This window comes from Protomyctophum bolini, assembly GCF_963924005.1.
Source record: "Protomyctophum bolini genome assembly, chromosome: 8".
NCBI classification, from domain to species: domain Eukaryota; kingdom Metazoa; phylum Chordata; class Actinopteri; order Myctophiformes; family Myctophidae; genus Protomyctophum; species Protomyctophum bolini.
In genome coordinates, this window is record NC_137869.1 from 8,315,153 (window position 1) to 8,333,253 (window position 18,101).

Below are 18,101 nucleotides of genomic sequence, written 5' to 3' on the forward strand. Positions count from 1 at the left end.
TTGCCTTGCATGTCCTTAGTTGATCCTGCAGAGTGCACAAACTCTGTCCTTCATCGCACGTGAATAAAATATTTCGGCATATGAACACAACATATTAGATGCTATGAAGCAATTCAATTGTAATGTGACATCAATTGCAATTCAACCCATTTATAGAACTGAATTTCTACATTTCCGAAATTTCTGAAAAACGTATGTTGCTATATCAGTTGCGCTCAAAACCTTTTCATGTCATATGTATATGTTGTAACTTGTTCCATGGACCCCCGGAAGCAAAGCATTAAGTAAAAAATGTTCAGTTTAAAAGCGGTTATTACAATTCAAAGATTTGCGCACATTTTCAAGATTTCTTAAAAATTGTAGATCTACAAGCTCATAGCGTATATCATCATCATGCTATAATTCAGCGAATGTCTGAATGTCTGTCTGAATGTCACTGACAGCGCGTTATCTCATCATTGACTGCACGAATCACTCCCACTTTTCACACAGGCATTGACCATATGAATATGGAGGTCTTAACAGAGCCCTTTTTTCGATTTGACACATTAATGATTAATAATGAATTTATTAGTGAATAAAAACAGCCGTTTACCCCCGTTTATCCGTCTGTGGTCTATCTCCGACCGAGCCACACTATTAGCACACATCTCTCCATGCCAAAAAAAACCTGCACGCTCCCAGAAACCAGCTAGGCTACTTTTTACAGACGCAACTGTCATATTTACTGTACAAATATTGTTTTTACATCACCACACGATGGGCAATGCGCCCGGGCACAGTACCCCCCACGGCCACAAGAGGGGGGCAAATATCTCACAACGGGTAAGGAAGGGCTAGTAAGTATAAAGAACCAATGTGCTGTATAGCTATAACATCTAAAATGACAGATTATTTCCTGGTTTTAATGGACATAGCCTATAAGGTTTTCTTCATTGCCTGAAAAATATATATTGAAGTGACGAACACACACACACACACACACACACACGGTGTGGAAATGTGAGGAAAGTCAAAAGTGTCAGTCATAGTCATGTCCTGCATGTACAGTACTGTATGTGCATGTACAGTACTGTATGTCAATAAGTTCACTGGGTTGAGTGGGTTCAGTTAGTTGACTCCAGGGCCTCCATTTTCGTCACCGCTAAACCCCTTCACCCTAAACTTCTTTGCCTTTTTTATTTTTTTACAATTTAGCAAAACATTTTGGAATACCGGTAGTTAAAATGGCCAGTCTACAAGCTCACAATGTGTAGATTGGCTAGTTGAACTATAAAAAAATGTTTTTCAAAATAGTAAAAAAAAAAAAGCAAAGAAGTTTAGGGATAAGGGGTTTAGTGGTGACGAAAATGGAGCCCCAGGTCTGCCTGTAACATTGGAACCTGGATTATGAGGAGGGTCTGGACTCTTACGAAAAATAGCAGATCTACAAGCTCATAGCGCGCCACCGAGTGGCGCGCTATGAGCTTGTATAGGTCTGCTATTTTTGAAAAAACGAAGGACTGACATAGAAACATATAGCTTTTTCAGAAAACTGTCAGGATGTAGAAGACATTTATAGAATCTGATCTCAGGTCAAAATGGGTTAATCATGTGGAGACCGGAGTTCATCTGTACTCTTTCACTGGCTGCACATTGGCTGCACCTTCACCAAGAAACTATGAAGAACAGGTCACAATGTTTACACCGCCCACAAAAGGCTCTGGTCAGGCTCTGCCAGTGGACCTAATTTGCCTAAGTACCCACACCTGTAAAATTCCCAGGCTCACGCGAAACATAGAACTTTCTTTGCCTGAGCCATTAGGAACAGGAAAACAATATGTCCACGTCCAGTACACACACATACATATACACACACACACACACACACACACACACACGCACACACAAACGCACAATAGGCTGTGGGGCAACACCACAGCTGTGCACAGGCTGGCGATTGTTCCCGCGTTAGTGTCGTGAGTTGACCAATCAAATGGTGCGGGCTGTGAAGACACCCTCGTGTGGAGCACATAAAAAGGACAGACAGCAACAACCCTTCTAGAACCCAAACTGTCTACGGAGGCACGGACAGTCGGACACAGAGACCACCTCGCAGAGACCACCTCACAGAGACCGCCTCACAGAGACCACCTCGCAGAGACCACCTCGCAGAGACCACCTCACATACTGCTGCTGATTGCTCAACTCCTGTGCTTGCTAGTTGCTGGGCCTCATAGGCACTATAGGCAATATAGTGTTAAACGTATTATATGGTTTTAAGGGCCCCAGTTTGACATACATTAGCCTGCAGGCCCTATTTAACTCTGATATACTCTCTGACCCAATGGTCGGACTGGAACGGACCTGTATTGGACTGAATGATTACTATGTGGAGGGCGGATGGACGTGGTCCGATGGGTCTAATGTGAGCTACACCATGTGGCATATAGTGGTGAGCCAAATGGTGGTACAAATGAAAACTGTGTGCTAACTTACAGTGAACCTCAGTGGTGCGACTATACCCGTGTTCTCATACATTTCCGTCTGTGTGTGTACTTTGTACATTAACATGTCCATGTTGAGTGGAATGTCTGATTTAACGGGAGCCTACCCTATGTTCCCCAGGTTCTATGTTCCCCAGGTTCTATGTTCCCCAGGTTCTATGTTCCCCACCATGCAAAAAAGGTTCTTTGTTCCCCACTTAGGAATAAACCTAAACCAGAAACCTGACCTCGTAATGTTAGTAATTCTAGTAAGACTAAACGTATTTTAGCAACTTAGTCTTAGCGTTACTTTTTAGGAGCAAATCAGTCTTTGAACAATCCATTGAACTTTAGGCCTTCCTAGGCTACTTAAACTATCTAGTCTTAGCCAACTAAAAATTAGCACTGGCATAAAATAAACTAAAACATAATTGCTCAGACTCTTCAACAAAGATGGCAAAAACAAAGATGCTTTGTTCTGTACTTATACATACAATTGTATGGTACAAAACACTGGAGTCCTTAAACCCTAAGGTAAGTGAGGAACATAGAACCTGGGGAACATAGGGATGACCCTGAATTAACCACTGACTTGTACCGATAGTCTCCACAATAAAAGTAATCCATGCCGTTTACTGGTGCCATCATTTCAGAGTGTTTCCATTCTCATGAATCACATTCAGAGACATTCATTACAATAAACTATAATAGCTACGTGGACATGAAGTATAATTAGTTAATTAATTATTGTTGGAGCCAAATTGCCTAACCTTTTCATTTCCTTTTGTTTATTTAAATTAATGCTGTGAAATTGCTAATTAATGACGTCATGTCAATCATGTGTCTGTCAGAGGGTGGGTGGTTATATGGAACCCAGGCTATAGGTACAATGGCCTGTAAATAATCATTGTAAATTGTTCATTCAAATTGTCTAGCATTCAAAACCAGCTACATTGCAAGTACTCTGAAAGCCTATGCGTGTGACATCATCATCAAACCCAGAAGTTATGCGGAGCCGGGAACGCCTACTGAGTGGCCAAAAACGACTTTCTGGCCTTGACAGCCCATACATCCAATATGATTGCATTAAATGACGTTAAACAATGTTAAACTCACTTTGCCACTCGATTTGACATTCACTTTATGCATGTGCATACCATCTATTGTAAGATCTTAAGTTATATACATGTATATTGATGATATAACTTGTATCCCTGTATATTTGGGAGTTTAGGACTAGTTTACCAAGATGGACTATTTCCTCTCCTGACAAAACTGCTCAATTTTGGAAAATGTAAAGTTTGAGGCAGGGCAGATTTCAGCTGTTCAAACACCTTTAGCCAACGTAATGAAAGATATTCAGTGAGAATGGCAAATTACATCACACAGTATAAGTTCTGTTCTGCTTTTCCACTAATTTGAATATCTACTGTAGCATTTTAAAATGATTTTTCAGTCAAAGACCCAAGACATTTCCAGACATGAAGAGGCCACAAGATGGCACTGTAGGCCTACTTCACGTTTGTCTAAATATTATTAGGGCATAGCAGTAGGCGCGGTTTTCTGGTTCCACTGAAAAATCGGCCATTCATTTTCCCCATAGAGATTTACTAAACTATTTACATAAATTATTTTAAGCCTAGAATCAAGCCATCCATTATCCTGGGGAATCATGCACATAAAACCTTTGATTCTGTGAAAAGATAAAAAAAAAAAAAAAGCTAAACAAAGGGTATTTATTAAATGGAATTTATCATATAATTAAATACTCAATAATTTCTATTCACAGAGTAAAAGGTGTTATGGTCAAGATTCACTAGGATCCTGGATGGCTTGAAACTAGGCTTAAAATAATTTTTAAATCTATATGGGAAAAATGAATGGGCGATCTTTTCAGTGGAACCAGAAAATAATTGTGAACCATATAAGTTTGACATTTGTCTTTCTCAACTTTGTTGGGACGTAACAAACCACAGGAACAGGGGAGTCCTGTGGTGGTACAGTATGTGTTCCCATGATGAAATGACTACATGCTCCGACTGGATGGAATTCCTCCCCGGTGAGGAATGTGGACCTTCCCCTCCCCCCCCACCCTATGTCATCTGGCTGTAGGACACCGACTGTAAATCGTGTACAAAAGTACCAGTGGTGGAAAGTAACTAAGTACTTTTACTTAAGTACAGATTTGAGGTATTTGTACTTTTTTCCAATTTCCAATACTTTCACTCCACTACATCTCAAAGCCAAAATTTGTACTTTTACTTCACTACAATTATTTGAAAACTTTAGTTTACTAGTTACTTTGCGGGAGATTTTAATTTCGTTTAGCAAACATATACATTAACCACTTCAAACCTATACATACATTTCGGCCATTTGAAAATAACCAATCTACAAGCTCACAATGCGTTGCATTGTGAGCTTGTTGATCTGCTATTCTGTACCGAGTACTTCTTTCACCACTGAAAATGACCAAATGGACCCGTAATGGTTCCTTTTGAACACTCAAACTTTGTGTTTCTTGTCAAAAGGGGCTTTATACTCATTCATGTCAATTTTAATTTCTCTTTAATTTCACTCATTTTTGCTAGACTTTTTTTGTTTTTGTAAATAAGCCCAATAAGCTCAACGAAAAGGAAAAGTGGGGAGACCAAAACAGACCTGGAGAAGATCAGTGGAGAGTGAGGCAAAGTCGACCGGATTGTCGTGGGCCCAGCTGAAGAAAACTGCTCAAAACAGAGTCCGATGGCGGGGTGCGATTGCGGCCCTATGCTCCACGAGGAGCCTACAGGAATAAGTCAAGTAAGTCAATAAACCCAATATCTATGGGGGAAATAAAAACATAGAATATTCAACGATAGAGGACTAACGGAACAAAAAATAAACATTACGAACTAATCTAAACTAGGTTTTTCCCTGAGTGAGTTTCCTTGAAAAAGTAAAGCAGTCCGCCCTCCCGCACACTGTTCTGGAGCTCTCAGGTTGAGTTTCCTTGCTCTATGTAATGTTTTTCCTGGTGCAGTAGTAAAATAATAATAATAATAATTCTACTGGTGCAAAGAAGACAAATATGTATAGCTGTTCCTTTAGTTTAAGGCACAGTTGAGCCCTTGACAAGTGAGGAAATAAACAGGCCAGGGTCAACTGTATCCCTGGCAGATGACTGCAGACATTAAAGTTCATTACAGAAGAGTCCTGCACAGCACTGCATTCTGTACAAAAATATTATAAATATAGATAAGAATTGACAGAAGAAATATTCAGCGACATAATGCCAGCCTGAGAACCCAACAAATGTACTCAATGTGACTATTTACCTTATTGTTTGTTGACTATAATATAGCATATTATTCACTATATAGTACTTGTATAGTAGAGTACAGTATTTGTTGACTAAAATCAGAGCCCAAGTAAACACAATGTTTACTTTGCTCATTCCGACTTGGCACTGGTCGGTCAGTCTGCTAAATGTTTAAACTGTATGTAAATGTAATTGATCTTTTATTCATTCCGACACAGACAACAGAGGGTGTGGATGAAGTGATCCAGCCAAGCACCTCATCTTGTTGGGTGAAAGGAAACATTGTACCCATTATGTCCAAAACTATGTTGAGTTTCAGGAAATGGGGGAGATGTGTTCCAATGAAGTTCTTGATAATGATTTTCATTGGTTAAATATTTATAAAAAAAAACGCTTGACATTGTCGTTTGAGCTTGTACATCAGCCTTTTAGCTACTTTTGTAGGACACTGTCATATCATATGACAAAGGCAGGCATTGAGTTACACAAACGAAACGGACAAAAAACGATGATAACAGCAGTTGTTTTTTTGAGGTATCGTCTTTCTTTTAATGTAAAAAATAAAAAGTTCTGCTCAGGTCTCATGGTTACCCTGTCTCCCATGGTTCACCTTGTTAAAGACAGCTCAGCATCATCACTTCGCAAAATTCAAAACATTTTTATACAATATGAATACCAGTTTAAAAAAAAAAGAAAAACAATAAATACAAAAGATAAATGCGAACCCATCAGACAACTTGAGGGATGCACATTATAATGGCATATAAAAATTTAGAAAAATGTCAAGTCATGTCTGACTACTTAGAAGTAACGGTTTTGAAAACTGTAACACTTAAAAAATACAAAATAAAGCATTCTAAAATAGACATCTTGTGACCATTACAATAAATCCTCCAGCATCTCTATACAATGTAAGCGGAGATCAGAGGCTCAGCTTACACTAGTCGTAATACCATCACTACCGTGAAAACAGTTCAAAGTGCAACAATATTACTATATTTTAATTTTATATAAAATAAAATAAAAGAGGTCTCCCTATACCAGCGGTTCTCAACCTGTGGCCCTGGGGCCACCCGGTGGGCCCTCGAGGATATCGCAATGGGCACTCAAATAATTGCAGAAACACTACGATTTTTATGCCAATATGATATTAACATTTATATATATTAAATAAAGTAAAATCTAGTAGTTCGTAGTTTGTTCTTTAAATCCTTGTAAAGTGAATTTTTCATTGCGATACCGCGATAACTGAAAAAAGTATACAACATTTGCTCCATTGATCCAAGCCCGGAAAACACAAACGATCGACCAATCATTGAAATAAACATACACGTGGTCCACCGATACGACCTCTTAAACACTTGGACCGCCATGATGAATTAAAGAATGCTTACTATATGTATTTTCTCCTTTAACAACACCGTTTTCTCTTATCCTCTTTTCAATGGGGTGCAGATGTTTATCCGACATACCAAAAATCCAACAGTCATTAGTCCGACAACACCATCACTCCCGACATGCGTTGCCGGTTACAAATCACCCGTGCTGCGGGTTACAAATCACCCAGAGTGCGGTTAAGGTTAAGTTAGTGTTTGGGATGGGTGTCGGACTCTTGGTATGTCAGAACACATGCCTGCACCCCTTTTCAATATACAGTAGCAAATTACTGAAAACTCAAATCTCTTACAAAGATCCTGCATTCTTTTTTTGTGGCTATTTTTTGCATTGACACATTAAAAAGATGTTTAAATCAGTTTACATTGTCACCAAAATTGTTTCATGCCTAGCCTCGAACGCTTTGAGATTTACCAAGTGGGGCCCATAACCCAGAAAAGGTTGGGAACAGCTTCCTTAGATGAATAATAAAAACATAATGTTAACGTTAACACAGCCCGTGAAAGACATCCTGTTAATACTGAGGGGAACACAATGTAAACAGCTTATTATTAGATACCGTACGTACGTCATGATGTTTCACACCATCATTGCCCTCTCGATGCACAGAGTACAGACGTCTTCTGAGATGGGGGGGGGGGGGGGGTTAAAACCCCGCCTTCGACAGAATCACCAGACTCCTGAATTGCCTCAATACTATATATTTTCGAATGGCCGTGGCTAGCGATTCAGGCGCTGGAGTGCGGCTATCTGGCATATCATTATTACACAACGTATCCACACGTAGATCGGTTATTCGTCAAATGGCAAAGGATGTAGGGCTTGAGTACCGGTAGTTTGAGGGAGAGTTCGATTTTTGTTTGGCTAATGGCTACTAGTATTAAAGCTGCAATCTATAACGTTCATGTTTTAATCGGGGATTCTAACCCTCCCAGTATAGTTATTTCTGAAGTGATAACTCTTCTACCAGTAGGTCGCCTACCCGGCCACAGTATCTAAATGTCTCAGTAGCAGAGCAGGCAGACCAAGTACAACCACCACAGTTGTGTTATGTTATATTAACATACTGGTTAAAATAATGTTTAATTATTAACGGTATCTATTGCAGCTTTAAATCCTCAGCTTTGGGGAAGATCTGGTTGCTTTTGAGAGGTGCTACTTGACACTGACATCCAGGAATTGAGATGAACATGTTGTTCGACGTACCTCCAAACTGCATGCAGAGAAAGTGGGTTAGTAAATAATTATAGTCAAATTCCCCCAAAAACCGAACTATCCCGTAACCATTTTCAGCTTGGCGTTCCCTATATCGGAATATAGTGAAAACAAAAAAATAATGTACGTCAAAAATGACCGAAAAGAAAATAATGAATAGGGCTTGGTTAAAGCCACAATCCTCAATTAAAACTGGCAGCCCACAATCCCGCCTACTTTGGTTGTTTGAAGGAATACGTTATGGTATGTAAGAAGTTTTAAACGCAGAGACACAGAGGGAGTGAACAGAGTACAGACGGTAACCACTGGGGTCGGAGCGTCGTATATACCGTATATACTACTGTAAAAGGCAGTTATGATCCATGTAAACAGCAAACTGGGTAGGCAATACTGTATAGAAAAAAATGGAAGGATTGTGCCTTTAAATTATTATCAGTTCTTGACAGTTAACAATAACAATCAACATATACTCACAGCATAAAAACACTGGAGAAAAGAAGAACGGTTGACACATTCCAGCTGATAGTTCCTGATCGATGCCAGGAAGGATCTGTTCATTCCGTTAGTTCCTGATCCATGCCAGGAAGGATCTGTTCATTCCGTTAGTTCCTGATCCATGCCAGGAAGGATCTGTTCATTCCGTTAGTTCCTGATCCATGCCAGGAAGGATCTGTTCATTCTGTTAGTTCCTGATCCATGCCAGGAAGGATCTGTTCATTCCGATAGTTCCAACATTCAGTCGATCAGTTAGCTGGTTGGAGAGACAGCATTCCTCTTCACACTGCAGTAATACGGAATATGACATTTCTCCCTTCTTTCCAACTCTCTCAATCGTACAGTAACTCCAAATATAAAAAGGAAAAAAAAGAAAATCTAGAAAAAAAGACCGTAACATCTTCGTTCCAGACCGAAGACTTTTGCCTGGTTTGTACCTGCGCTTCGCGCCGCGTTTCCATTTGTGGATCTGCTACTTTTGAATTTGAATCCTGAACAGTAAGCGTTTGGACGTATGAGGTTTCCCCCGACAGACGATATACTCTGTAGCATGTCTGCGTCGCTTGTCGACAATAACCCGAGGAGTGTAGAGTAGTATTCCGTTGACCTTGAGAAGTGTAGCGTAGTTTATCCATTGACCTTGAGGAGTGTAGCGTAGTTTATCCGTTGACCTTGAGTGTACAGTAGTTTTCCGTTGACCCCTGAGAGCCCCCCCCCCAAAAAGCTCAATAAATAGAAAAAACGTACCAAAAATAGAATGCTCTCTTCGTTCCGTCAGCATTTCAAAATAAAAATCCCCATAAAAAGGTTAAAATAAACGTTTCCCCGTGTCCAGTGTCTCGTGTCATACGACGATCTTGCCCTTAATGTCCAGTTTGGCGACCTCGCTGGCTTTGATGTTCTGCTCCTCCGTGAAGGTGATGTACGAATACACCAGACTGCCCGCGATGCTGGAACCACACAACACATACAATGAGCCCTACTTGATCACACTACAAAGCATCAAAAGAAGCAGATCCACAAGCTCGCCACGCGGTGCGACGCAACGACGTTGTGAGCTTGTAGATCTGCTACTTTTTCTTTTATCCTGACAAGGAGGAACATACTAATGAGTATAACCCATTCTGACCTGAGATCAGATTCATACGAGGTTTCCACTGGACACACACTGGTCTGATTAACCCATTCTGACCTGAGATCAGATTCTAAAAATGTCAGTCGCTCTTCGATTTTTCAAAAATAGCAGACGTACAAGCTCGTAGCGCGCCACTCGGTGGCGCGCTATGAGCTTGTAGATCTGCTATTTTTCAATAGCTAAAGCATAACATGATACTAACACCAAAAGGGGTTCCCGTTCAGAATGGGATAAAGAACCACTCTGTGCAGTGGTTCCTTCTCTTCCACCTGCAGTGATGTAAATAGGTTTTCAATGTAATGAGTCCCGGGATGCAGGGATGGTCTTTTAGACGAGTCCCACTTCAACGACGTTAGGAGTCATATTTTGTCATTTTTACAAATTGCAGCATTTAACTCCCATTTCATTTTATATGGTTATAATGTGGTAGAAAACAGAAGAAGAAACGATTATTACAACTAAAGCTAGCAAAATAAACTAGAATAAAAAAACAGTACAGTTAGTGCATCCCGTGGATGCAGAGGTCGTCGTTTTATTGCGTCCCTTAACTATAAACTGCATTTTGGGATGCAAAATGCACTCTATTTTAATCTCTGCACCTGGGCCTTTATCATTTCTCAGTGTATCTGTCAGTGTTAGTTTCCCTGCCAGGTTTGTGTTGGATTCCTTAACCGGTTGGTTTCCTGTGGTGCTAAACCCTACGCTTTGCATTTAGTGTGTCTTGAACGACAAGTCAAGTCAAGCACCTAGCTGCTCTGTTGCCAACTGTTATAATAATCATGAGTTGCCCATGTCTGTGTACTTGAACTAGAGACACAGTGTACTTGATGTATTGTGTACTGCCTGAACTGTAGCATACTTTATAGATATGGTAAAGAAATGGTAAATGGTGCATTTATATAGCGCCTTTATCCAAGGCGCTTTACATAGATTGTGCATTACATTCACCCATTCACACACACACACATTCATACACCGATTGCGGTGGAAGCCATGCAAGGCACCAACCAGCACATCGGGAGCAATTTGGGGTTCAGTGTCTTGCCCAAGGACACTTTGACATGTAGACAGGAGGAGCCGGGATTCGAACCGCCGACCCATGGATCATTGGACGACCTGCTCTACCTCCTGAGCCACAGTCGTCGATATAGGCTACGAGAGACATCTCAGCGGCAGCAAGGTCAGCCTTGCTGGAGTAGGCACATATCTTGTTGTCACGTCATTATGATCCAGCACTATATATGTTCCTGTTTGTGTAATAAACTTTGTGAACCTTTAGCGTGATACTGTCTCGTGGCGCGTTATTGTTCTCCCGGGCCCGCCACCGTATACCGAAGGAATACTTAAACCGGATTATCACACTACCCGTCTGTCAGAACCACACACCACCCAGCCTGCACACACTACCCGTCTGTCAGAACCACACACCACCCAGCCTGCACACACTACCTGTCTGTCAGAACCACACACCACCCAGCCTGCACACACTACCTGTCTGTCAGAACCACACACCACCCAGCCTGCACACACTACCTGTCTGTCAGAACCACACACCACCCAGCCTGCACACACTACCTGTCTGTCAGAACCACACACCACCCAGCCTGCACACACTACCCGTCTGTCAGAACCACACACCACCCAGCCTGCACACACTACCTGTCTGTCAGAACCACACACCACCCAGCCTGCACACACTACCTGTCTGTCAGAACCACACACCACCCAGCCTGCACACACTACCTGTCTGTCAGAACCACACACCACCCAGCCTGCACACACTACCTGTCTGTCAGAACCACACACCACCCAGCCTGCACACACTACCTGTCTGTCAGAACCACACACCACCCAGCCTGCACACACTACCTGTCTGAACCACACACCACCCAGCCTGCACACACTACCTGTCTGTCAGAACCACACACCACCCAGCCTGCACACACTACCTGTCTGTCAGAACCACACACCACCCAGCCTGCACACACTACCTGTCTGTCAGAACCACACACCACCCAGCCTGCACACACTACCCGTCTGTCAGAACCACACACCACCCAGCCTGCACACACTACCCGTCTGTCAGAACCACACACCACCCAGCCTGCACACACTACCTGTCTGTCAGAACCACACACCACCCAGCCTGCACACACTACCTGTCTGTCAGAACCACACACCACCCAGCCTGCACACACTACCCGTCTGTCAGAACCACACACCACCCAGCCTGCACACACTACCTGCCTGTCAGAACCAGACGAGGGTCCAGTAATTAGATTTCACAGCACCAACTACCAGTGGTGAAAAGTAACTAAGTACATTTACTGTAAGTACTGTAAGACTTTGAGGAGCTTTTACTTTACTTGAGTTTCCAATGTTCAATTACTTCTACTCCACTGCATCTCTAAAGCATTTTTACACATTTGGAAACTTGTGAAATGGGACTTTCTGCAAAATTATGAAAGTAAAAGTTTACTTTCAGTATATTTAAGATTTTGAATGTGAATACTACACGTTAAACACCAGATTTATTATTATTATTTATTTGGAATTGGTACGCGAGTACTTCTACCACCAATGCCAACTCCATGGTTGCATTAGTCAGTTCCCAGGCATGCGTGCAGATTTGTGTGTGTGTGTGTGTGTGTGTGTGTGTGTGTGTGTGTGTGTGTGTGTGTGTGTGTGTGTGTGTGTGTGTGTGTGTGTGTGTGTGTGTGTGTGTGTGTGTGTGTGTGTGTGTGTGTGTGTGTGTGTGTCTCTCTCTCTCCCTCCCCTTTTCAAGTTACCCCAAGCTAAAACAAGGCTTCTTAGTCATCTGCTTGGTTTAGATAAGGGCAATCAAAATACTATCTTTAAAAGGACATTATCAACGTCACCATGTCATTGTCTATTGTCTATTATATAAACACATCAGGGTGAACATGTCACAACCCAGATTGCACTCATCAAACTGGCCCCGAGTTCCAAACAAGACCCAGCAAGACTGGAGCTGCTAAGTGTGATGTGTCAGAGTGAGGCCTTTTTACTTTCACCAGAGCAAACTAGATATACAACCACAATTAATGAAGCCCATAATACTGCTGGTGTTAGTACCGATGGTTTAATATCCTACCAGGAGTCAGGACCTCTAGTACTGCTGGTTTTAGCTCCTACCAGGACCTCTAGTACTGCTGGTTTTAGCTCCTACCAGGACCTCTAGTACTGCTGGTGCTAGTTAACTGTCGTCCTGGTCATCATTGGCCAAAGCGATCTAATCATAAACACTAATATAAAAACGTCTATCGAAAAAGAGCATAAAGCCAAACACCCACAATGTCACGTTATTTGCATTGCAAAGCGCTTCCATACCTGATGTTCAAACCTATGAAGTTTGTCCATGAAAAGATGTAGTCTCCACTGAACACCATCCCGATGTAGGTCACCAGGATATTCTATAGAGAAGCACAACAGAGTAAAACACCTTTCTCTACAAGAATGCATATGAACATAGCTGATAGATATTCGATAGAAACACACAACAGCATAAAACACTTTTCTTTTAGCTTAGTCATAGCTGGAGAAAAGCTTTATTGTCGCTATTATTTCACGGCTAGAAGTTATGGGCTCCATGGCCAAAAGGATATTTTTTTTATCTGGGGGTCCTTGACATTAAAATATCTGTGGACTGGTCAAAAGTAAATGCAATGTCCAGTCTAAAGAAAAGTAAAAAGCATGGGGGTCTAGGCAAAACGAGACGAACACCGTCCCCAGGATGCTAAAATATGACAGAATATTTTATATGAACAGAAATCCTCCCTGGGAACACATTTGGGACAATGGTTTTCATTCATATTTTGAGACAACTGTCATGCAATGACAAACTGTCATTGCAATGACAAGCGACAGGCTATAATAAGTCATGTTCAATGGAAGCCAGCAACAGGAAGCTACAAACGGACAGCATCATGACAGACAGATCCTACAAATCAAAAATGGAACTGGCATCAACTTTCCTCAGCGCTCCATTGTCGCAGTGAAGCTTCACTCAATTAGTATACTCAATTAGTAATATAGTATTTTTGACAGCCATTACCAGTAAATGATGGACATGGTTATAACACTAGACAGGCACTAAGCTGTCACTGTACCATACCTCTACTACCCAGAACTAATGCACTTAACCCATTACGATTCTACAAATACCTTCTAAATCAGTAGTTTAGGAACGTTAAACTTTTTGAAATGCTCAAAAAATAGCGTCTCTACAAGCTCACGCGCTGTGAGCTTGAATATCTGCTATTCTTTAATAGCCAACACACAAATCTAAAATGACAGATGCTTTCCTGGATTTAATGGATTAAGAAAACAGTATACAGAGCCATTGCATACAGGAATGTGCTCCCCCACATTCGACTGACAATATAATAACATTGGTTTAAAAAAAATAAACTTAAGTAAGCAATAATAAGAAAGGAAATTAAAATTGGATTAGGTTATTAACTTGTTAGTATTGTTATTTTCAGACGGGTTTTTTTGTATTCTTATAATACATTTTGTTCTCAAATGTTTTTTTCACTAACATTGACCATGCTGAGCTGCATTTTATGATTTCTATTGTGATGTGTTTTTGCCAGGACTCCAGTAGGAAGAATAGTCTCCACTATGGTGTGGAGTCTACACTGTAGACTAATGGGTCTAATGACTTAACAATAAAACAATCATGTTTTGTTTCTTCATCTCCAATCCCCTTCGCTCTCTCTCTCTCTCTCTCTCTCTCTCTCTCTCTCTCTCTCTCTCTCTCTCTCCCTCTCTCTCCACGCAGTTCCTTCCTGCTGGTCTGTTAACCATTTCCATGTGTCTATTTAGTATTTACCCCTTTTCATTTGGTTTGAGCAACACTTAAACGGTGACTTTGTAGCGGACTCACTATGTGACAAGATTTTATAGCTTAGTCACTGCTGTGTGTCCACTCAGCATCAGAGTGGAATAGCACCGTCACTGGCAAACTGATACACAAACGTCTGAATCTGGTCTGTGTGAAAACCAGGAAATGCCATCTCATAAAAGTTGCATTGCAGCAGTGGTGGACAAGTACTCAAATAGTTAAAGTTAAAGTAAAAGTATCAATACTGCAATGCAGGAATACTCTGTCCGGATAATTTAAATTTACTTACTAGTAAAAATACAAAAGTATTGCCATCAAAACATATTTAAAGTACAAAAAGTATTATGCACAATATCCTGTCTAAAATGTGTAAAAGTCTTTTGAAACAAGCTCACACATTGTGAGCTTGTAGATGTGTTTAATAATGTATGTTTTGTAATAATAATTCCAATCTACCAAAAAATTGTAACTAAACTAAATTGTAGTGGAGTAAAAATTACAATATTTGCCTCTGAGATGTAGTTGTATTTCCTAATGTAACATGCGAGGTAGTCATGTTCTCATTGGTGTGAAGATTATAAAGCTTTACAATTTAGGCATTTAGCAGCTTTGCAAGTTCAACCCATTTTGGGCGGGAACCCCTTTTGGTGTTAGCATTATGTTATGCTTTAGCTATTGAAAAATAGCAAGCTCATTACGAACTTGTAGATCTGCTATTTTTGAAAAATAAAAGGACGACTGACATAGAAACATAGCTTTTTCAGAAAACTGTAGAAGACATTTTTAGAATCTGATCTCGGGTCAAAATTACAATATTTGCCACTGAGATGTAGTTCCTAATGTAACATTCACATTGGTGAAGATTATAAAGCTTTGCAAGTTTAGAGACATGACGAAAACATCACATTCAGAAATGTGCCGCTTTCATCCCTCACCCCCCCCCCCCCCAGCTACAGCTGAAGAGTTGTGTAAATGCTACAAGGTCAAGAGTGGGCTCCATTTACAGAACAAATCTGGACTGAAATGAAATGGCACATGGAAGATTGCCAGTGGATTTATGGCTTTGGGTGCCAGTGGAAAAGGGCCTGTGTGTGAGAGTTACTGCTGAATCTCGTTACTGTCGGGGCAGAAACCTTGTATCTCCATGTTTCAAGTCGTTATTTTCTCTTTTAGGTAGAAGTGTCAAGGAAAAGTAATGAAATAGAAGTGGTTTAATCTGGGTTTTTAGTACTTTTTATTAATATTAACCCATTCTGACCTGAGATCAGATTAAGAAAATGTCTTCTACATCCTGACAGTTTTCTGATGTAGCTATGTTTCTATGTCAGTCGTTCTTCGATCTTCAAAAATAGCAGACCTGATCTGCTATTTTTCCAATAGCTAAAACATAACGTAATGCAAAAAGGGGTTCCCGCCCCCAAAAGGGGTTAATATTAAACCAATGAAAAGTAGTAACAAGAGCTTGCGACTAAATACCAGATCCCAGAGGAACCCATGTAAATATGTAGATATTTCGTAATTTGTTTTCCTTGTTTGATCTTCTTTTTGTTTGACAACATTGATACACACAAAACGCTGTGCGTCTTACCTTGATGCAGCCAACAATGGTGGTGGTCAGTGCCGAGTTGTACTGCGTACAGAGCACGGTGGAATACATCAACACAAATCTGGAAAAAACAAAAACAAAAATAAAACCACCACCAATTATTATTATTCTTTTGTTCTTTTTTCACCTAAACGTCATCAGTGATGTTCATTGCAATGCCATTTCAATGCCATTGGTCATGATATTTGCGATTTTGAATTTTTTTTTAACCTAAGACTTTTGACCTTTACCCTAATAAAAGTAGGTACAATAATTGTAATATATGTTTTTTTGTGATCATTAGAATGTCTAGAACATGTTTTATTCATTATTGTGAAAGATATCCCCCAAATGTAAATTATCAATTTATTATATTATTATAAAATTATTATATAATTATAAATTTCTCATCAAACTTTATTTTGTTATTTTTTTTAACATATTTTTTAGTCTTAGTCCTAGTAGTACAAAGTAGTAGTAAGGTTGAAATCTATTTTTTGCAAGTAGAAATTAATGCGGGTCTTAGAGGGTTAAAACTGTTTAGTAGCCATAAACGTCAAGACGTCTAATTGCCAATTAAGTACTGGATGCCACGGGTGTCAAAGAAGTCTTCCCTTGGGAATTCATTTTTTATATTCTTAAAAAATATATATATATATTTTCATCCATATTTTGAAAATTCCTCTAATCTGGTGTACAGGTGATGACATGCACATTACATGCATAATAGAATTACAAATTCTTTCTCTCTTTATAATGGGAGAATTGGCACTCAAAGCCTAAACTGGTGACCACCAGGTGGCGCTGAAACACAGACTGCCATGGACGGAGATGTCCGTCATCTGGTGTTTTCAGTGACCACGCTAGAGGGCGCTATTCGCCATCCTATGAATGAGTAAAAAGGATTTATAAAAAAACGCTTCCAGATTGTGTTTTTGGTGAAAACAAGTCATATTGAACTGCCCATAACTAAAGAACGGAATGTCGCGGTAACATTCCGTTACAATGTTGTTGTATTTTCGGCGGAAAGAAGAGAGACGTCATTCCAAAGTGACATGGAAATATGACTGTTCATTTCATCCAGATGTTTTCACCCAGATGACATGAACGGAAAAACAATGCTTATGCAAAAATCATCATGTCATCATTATTATTTGACAGGTCAACATTATGGCTGTGATGAAAAACGCCCCCCCCCCCCCCCCCTTCCAACATAATCCCTCAACCCATAAATCTGCATAGGATCTTAATTAGAAAGAAATACTCTGTAATGATAATGATAATTATTAGTTAAGCGTAGAAGTACACCACAGACCGTGATTTAATGCTGCGTCCGCCCCAGCAAGTCGGCCACATGCGCAGACAGTCGGCCACATGCGCAGACAGACCTATTGCTGATTACTCCAGAAATGTCTAAACAGCATGTCGTGTTTTTTTGTCGTCATACCAGAAACCAAGTCGCGATGCTGGTGATAATTTTGGTGACGTTGTTTCGTCACTGCGGTGACCGCAGATGTTTGCTAGAGTGCAGAGTGATCGTTCGTTGTGGGGCAATTCACAGAGCCCCTCCCCACCCCCCGCATATTGCAGAATTTAAACTAGGAACTGCCATAGTGAATTAATGCATGCAAACGGTCGTGAAA

At 40.5% G+C, this 18,101-nt stretch overlaps 1 protein-coding gene across 2 annotated transcripts in view; it reads right to left on the bottom strand.

Moving 5' to 3' along the window:
* Positions 1–6,296: 6,296 nt before the first annotated feature.
* LOC308320034 (nucleotide sugar transporter SLC35D2-like) overlaps positions 6,297–18,101 on the bottom strand; it is a 36,890-nt gene continuing 25,085 nt past the window's right edge. Inside the window, exons 10-13 of one of the 2 annotated variants that reach the window (XR_013964514.1) lie at positions 16,462–16,540; positions 13,358–13,440; positions 9,511–9,821; positions 6,297–9,478 (exon numbers count right to left, since the gene is read on the bottom strand). Coding sequence is in view for 1 of the 2 variants with exons in the window: in XM_080770334.1 (XP_080626460.1) it covers positions 9,716–9,821; positions 13,358–13,440; positions 16,462–16,540 (268 nt within the window). In the remaining variant the exon portion in view is untranslated. Of the gene's footprint in view, positions 9,822–13,357; positions 13,441–16,461; positions 16,541–18,101 lie in introns of both variants that reach the window. The other variant, XM_080770334.1, reaches the window with a different exon arrangement.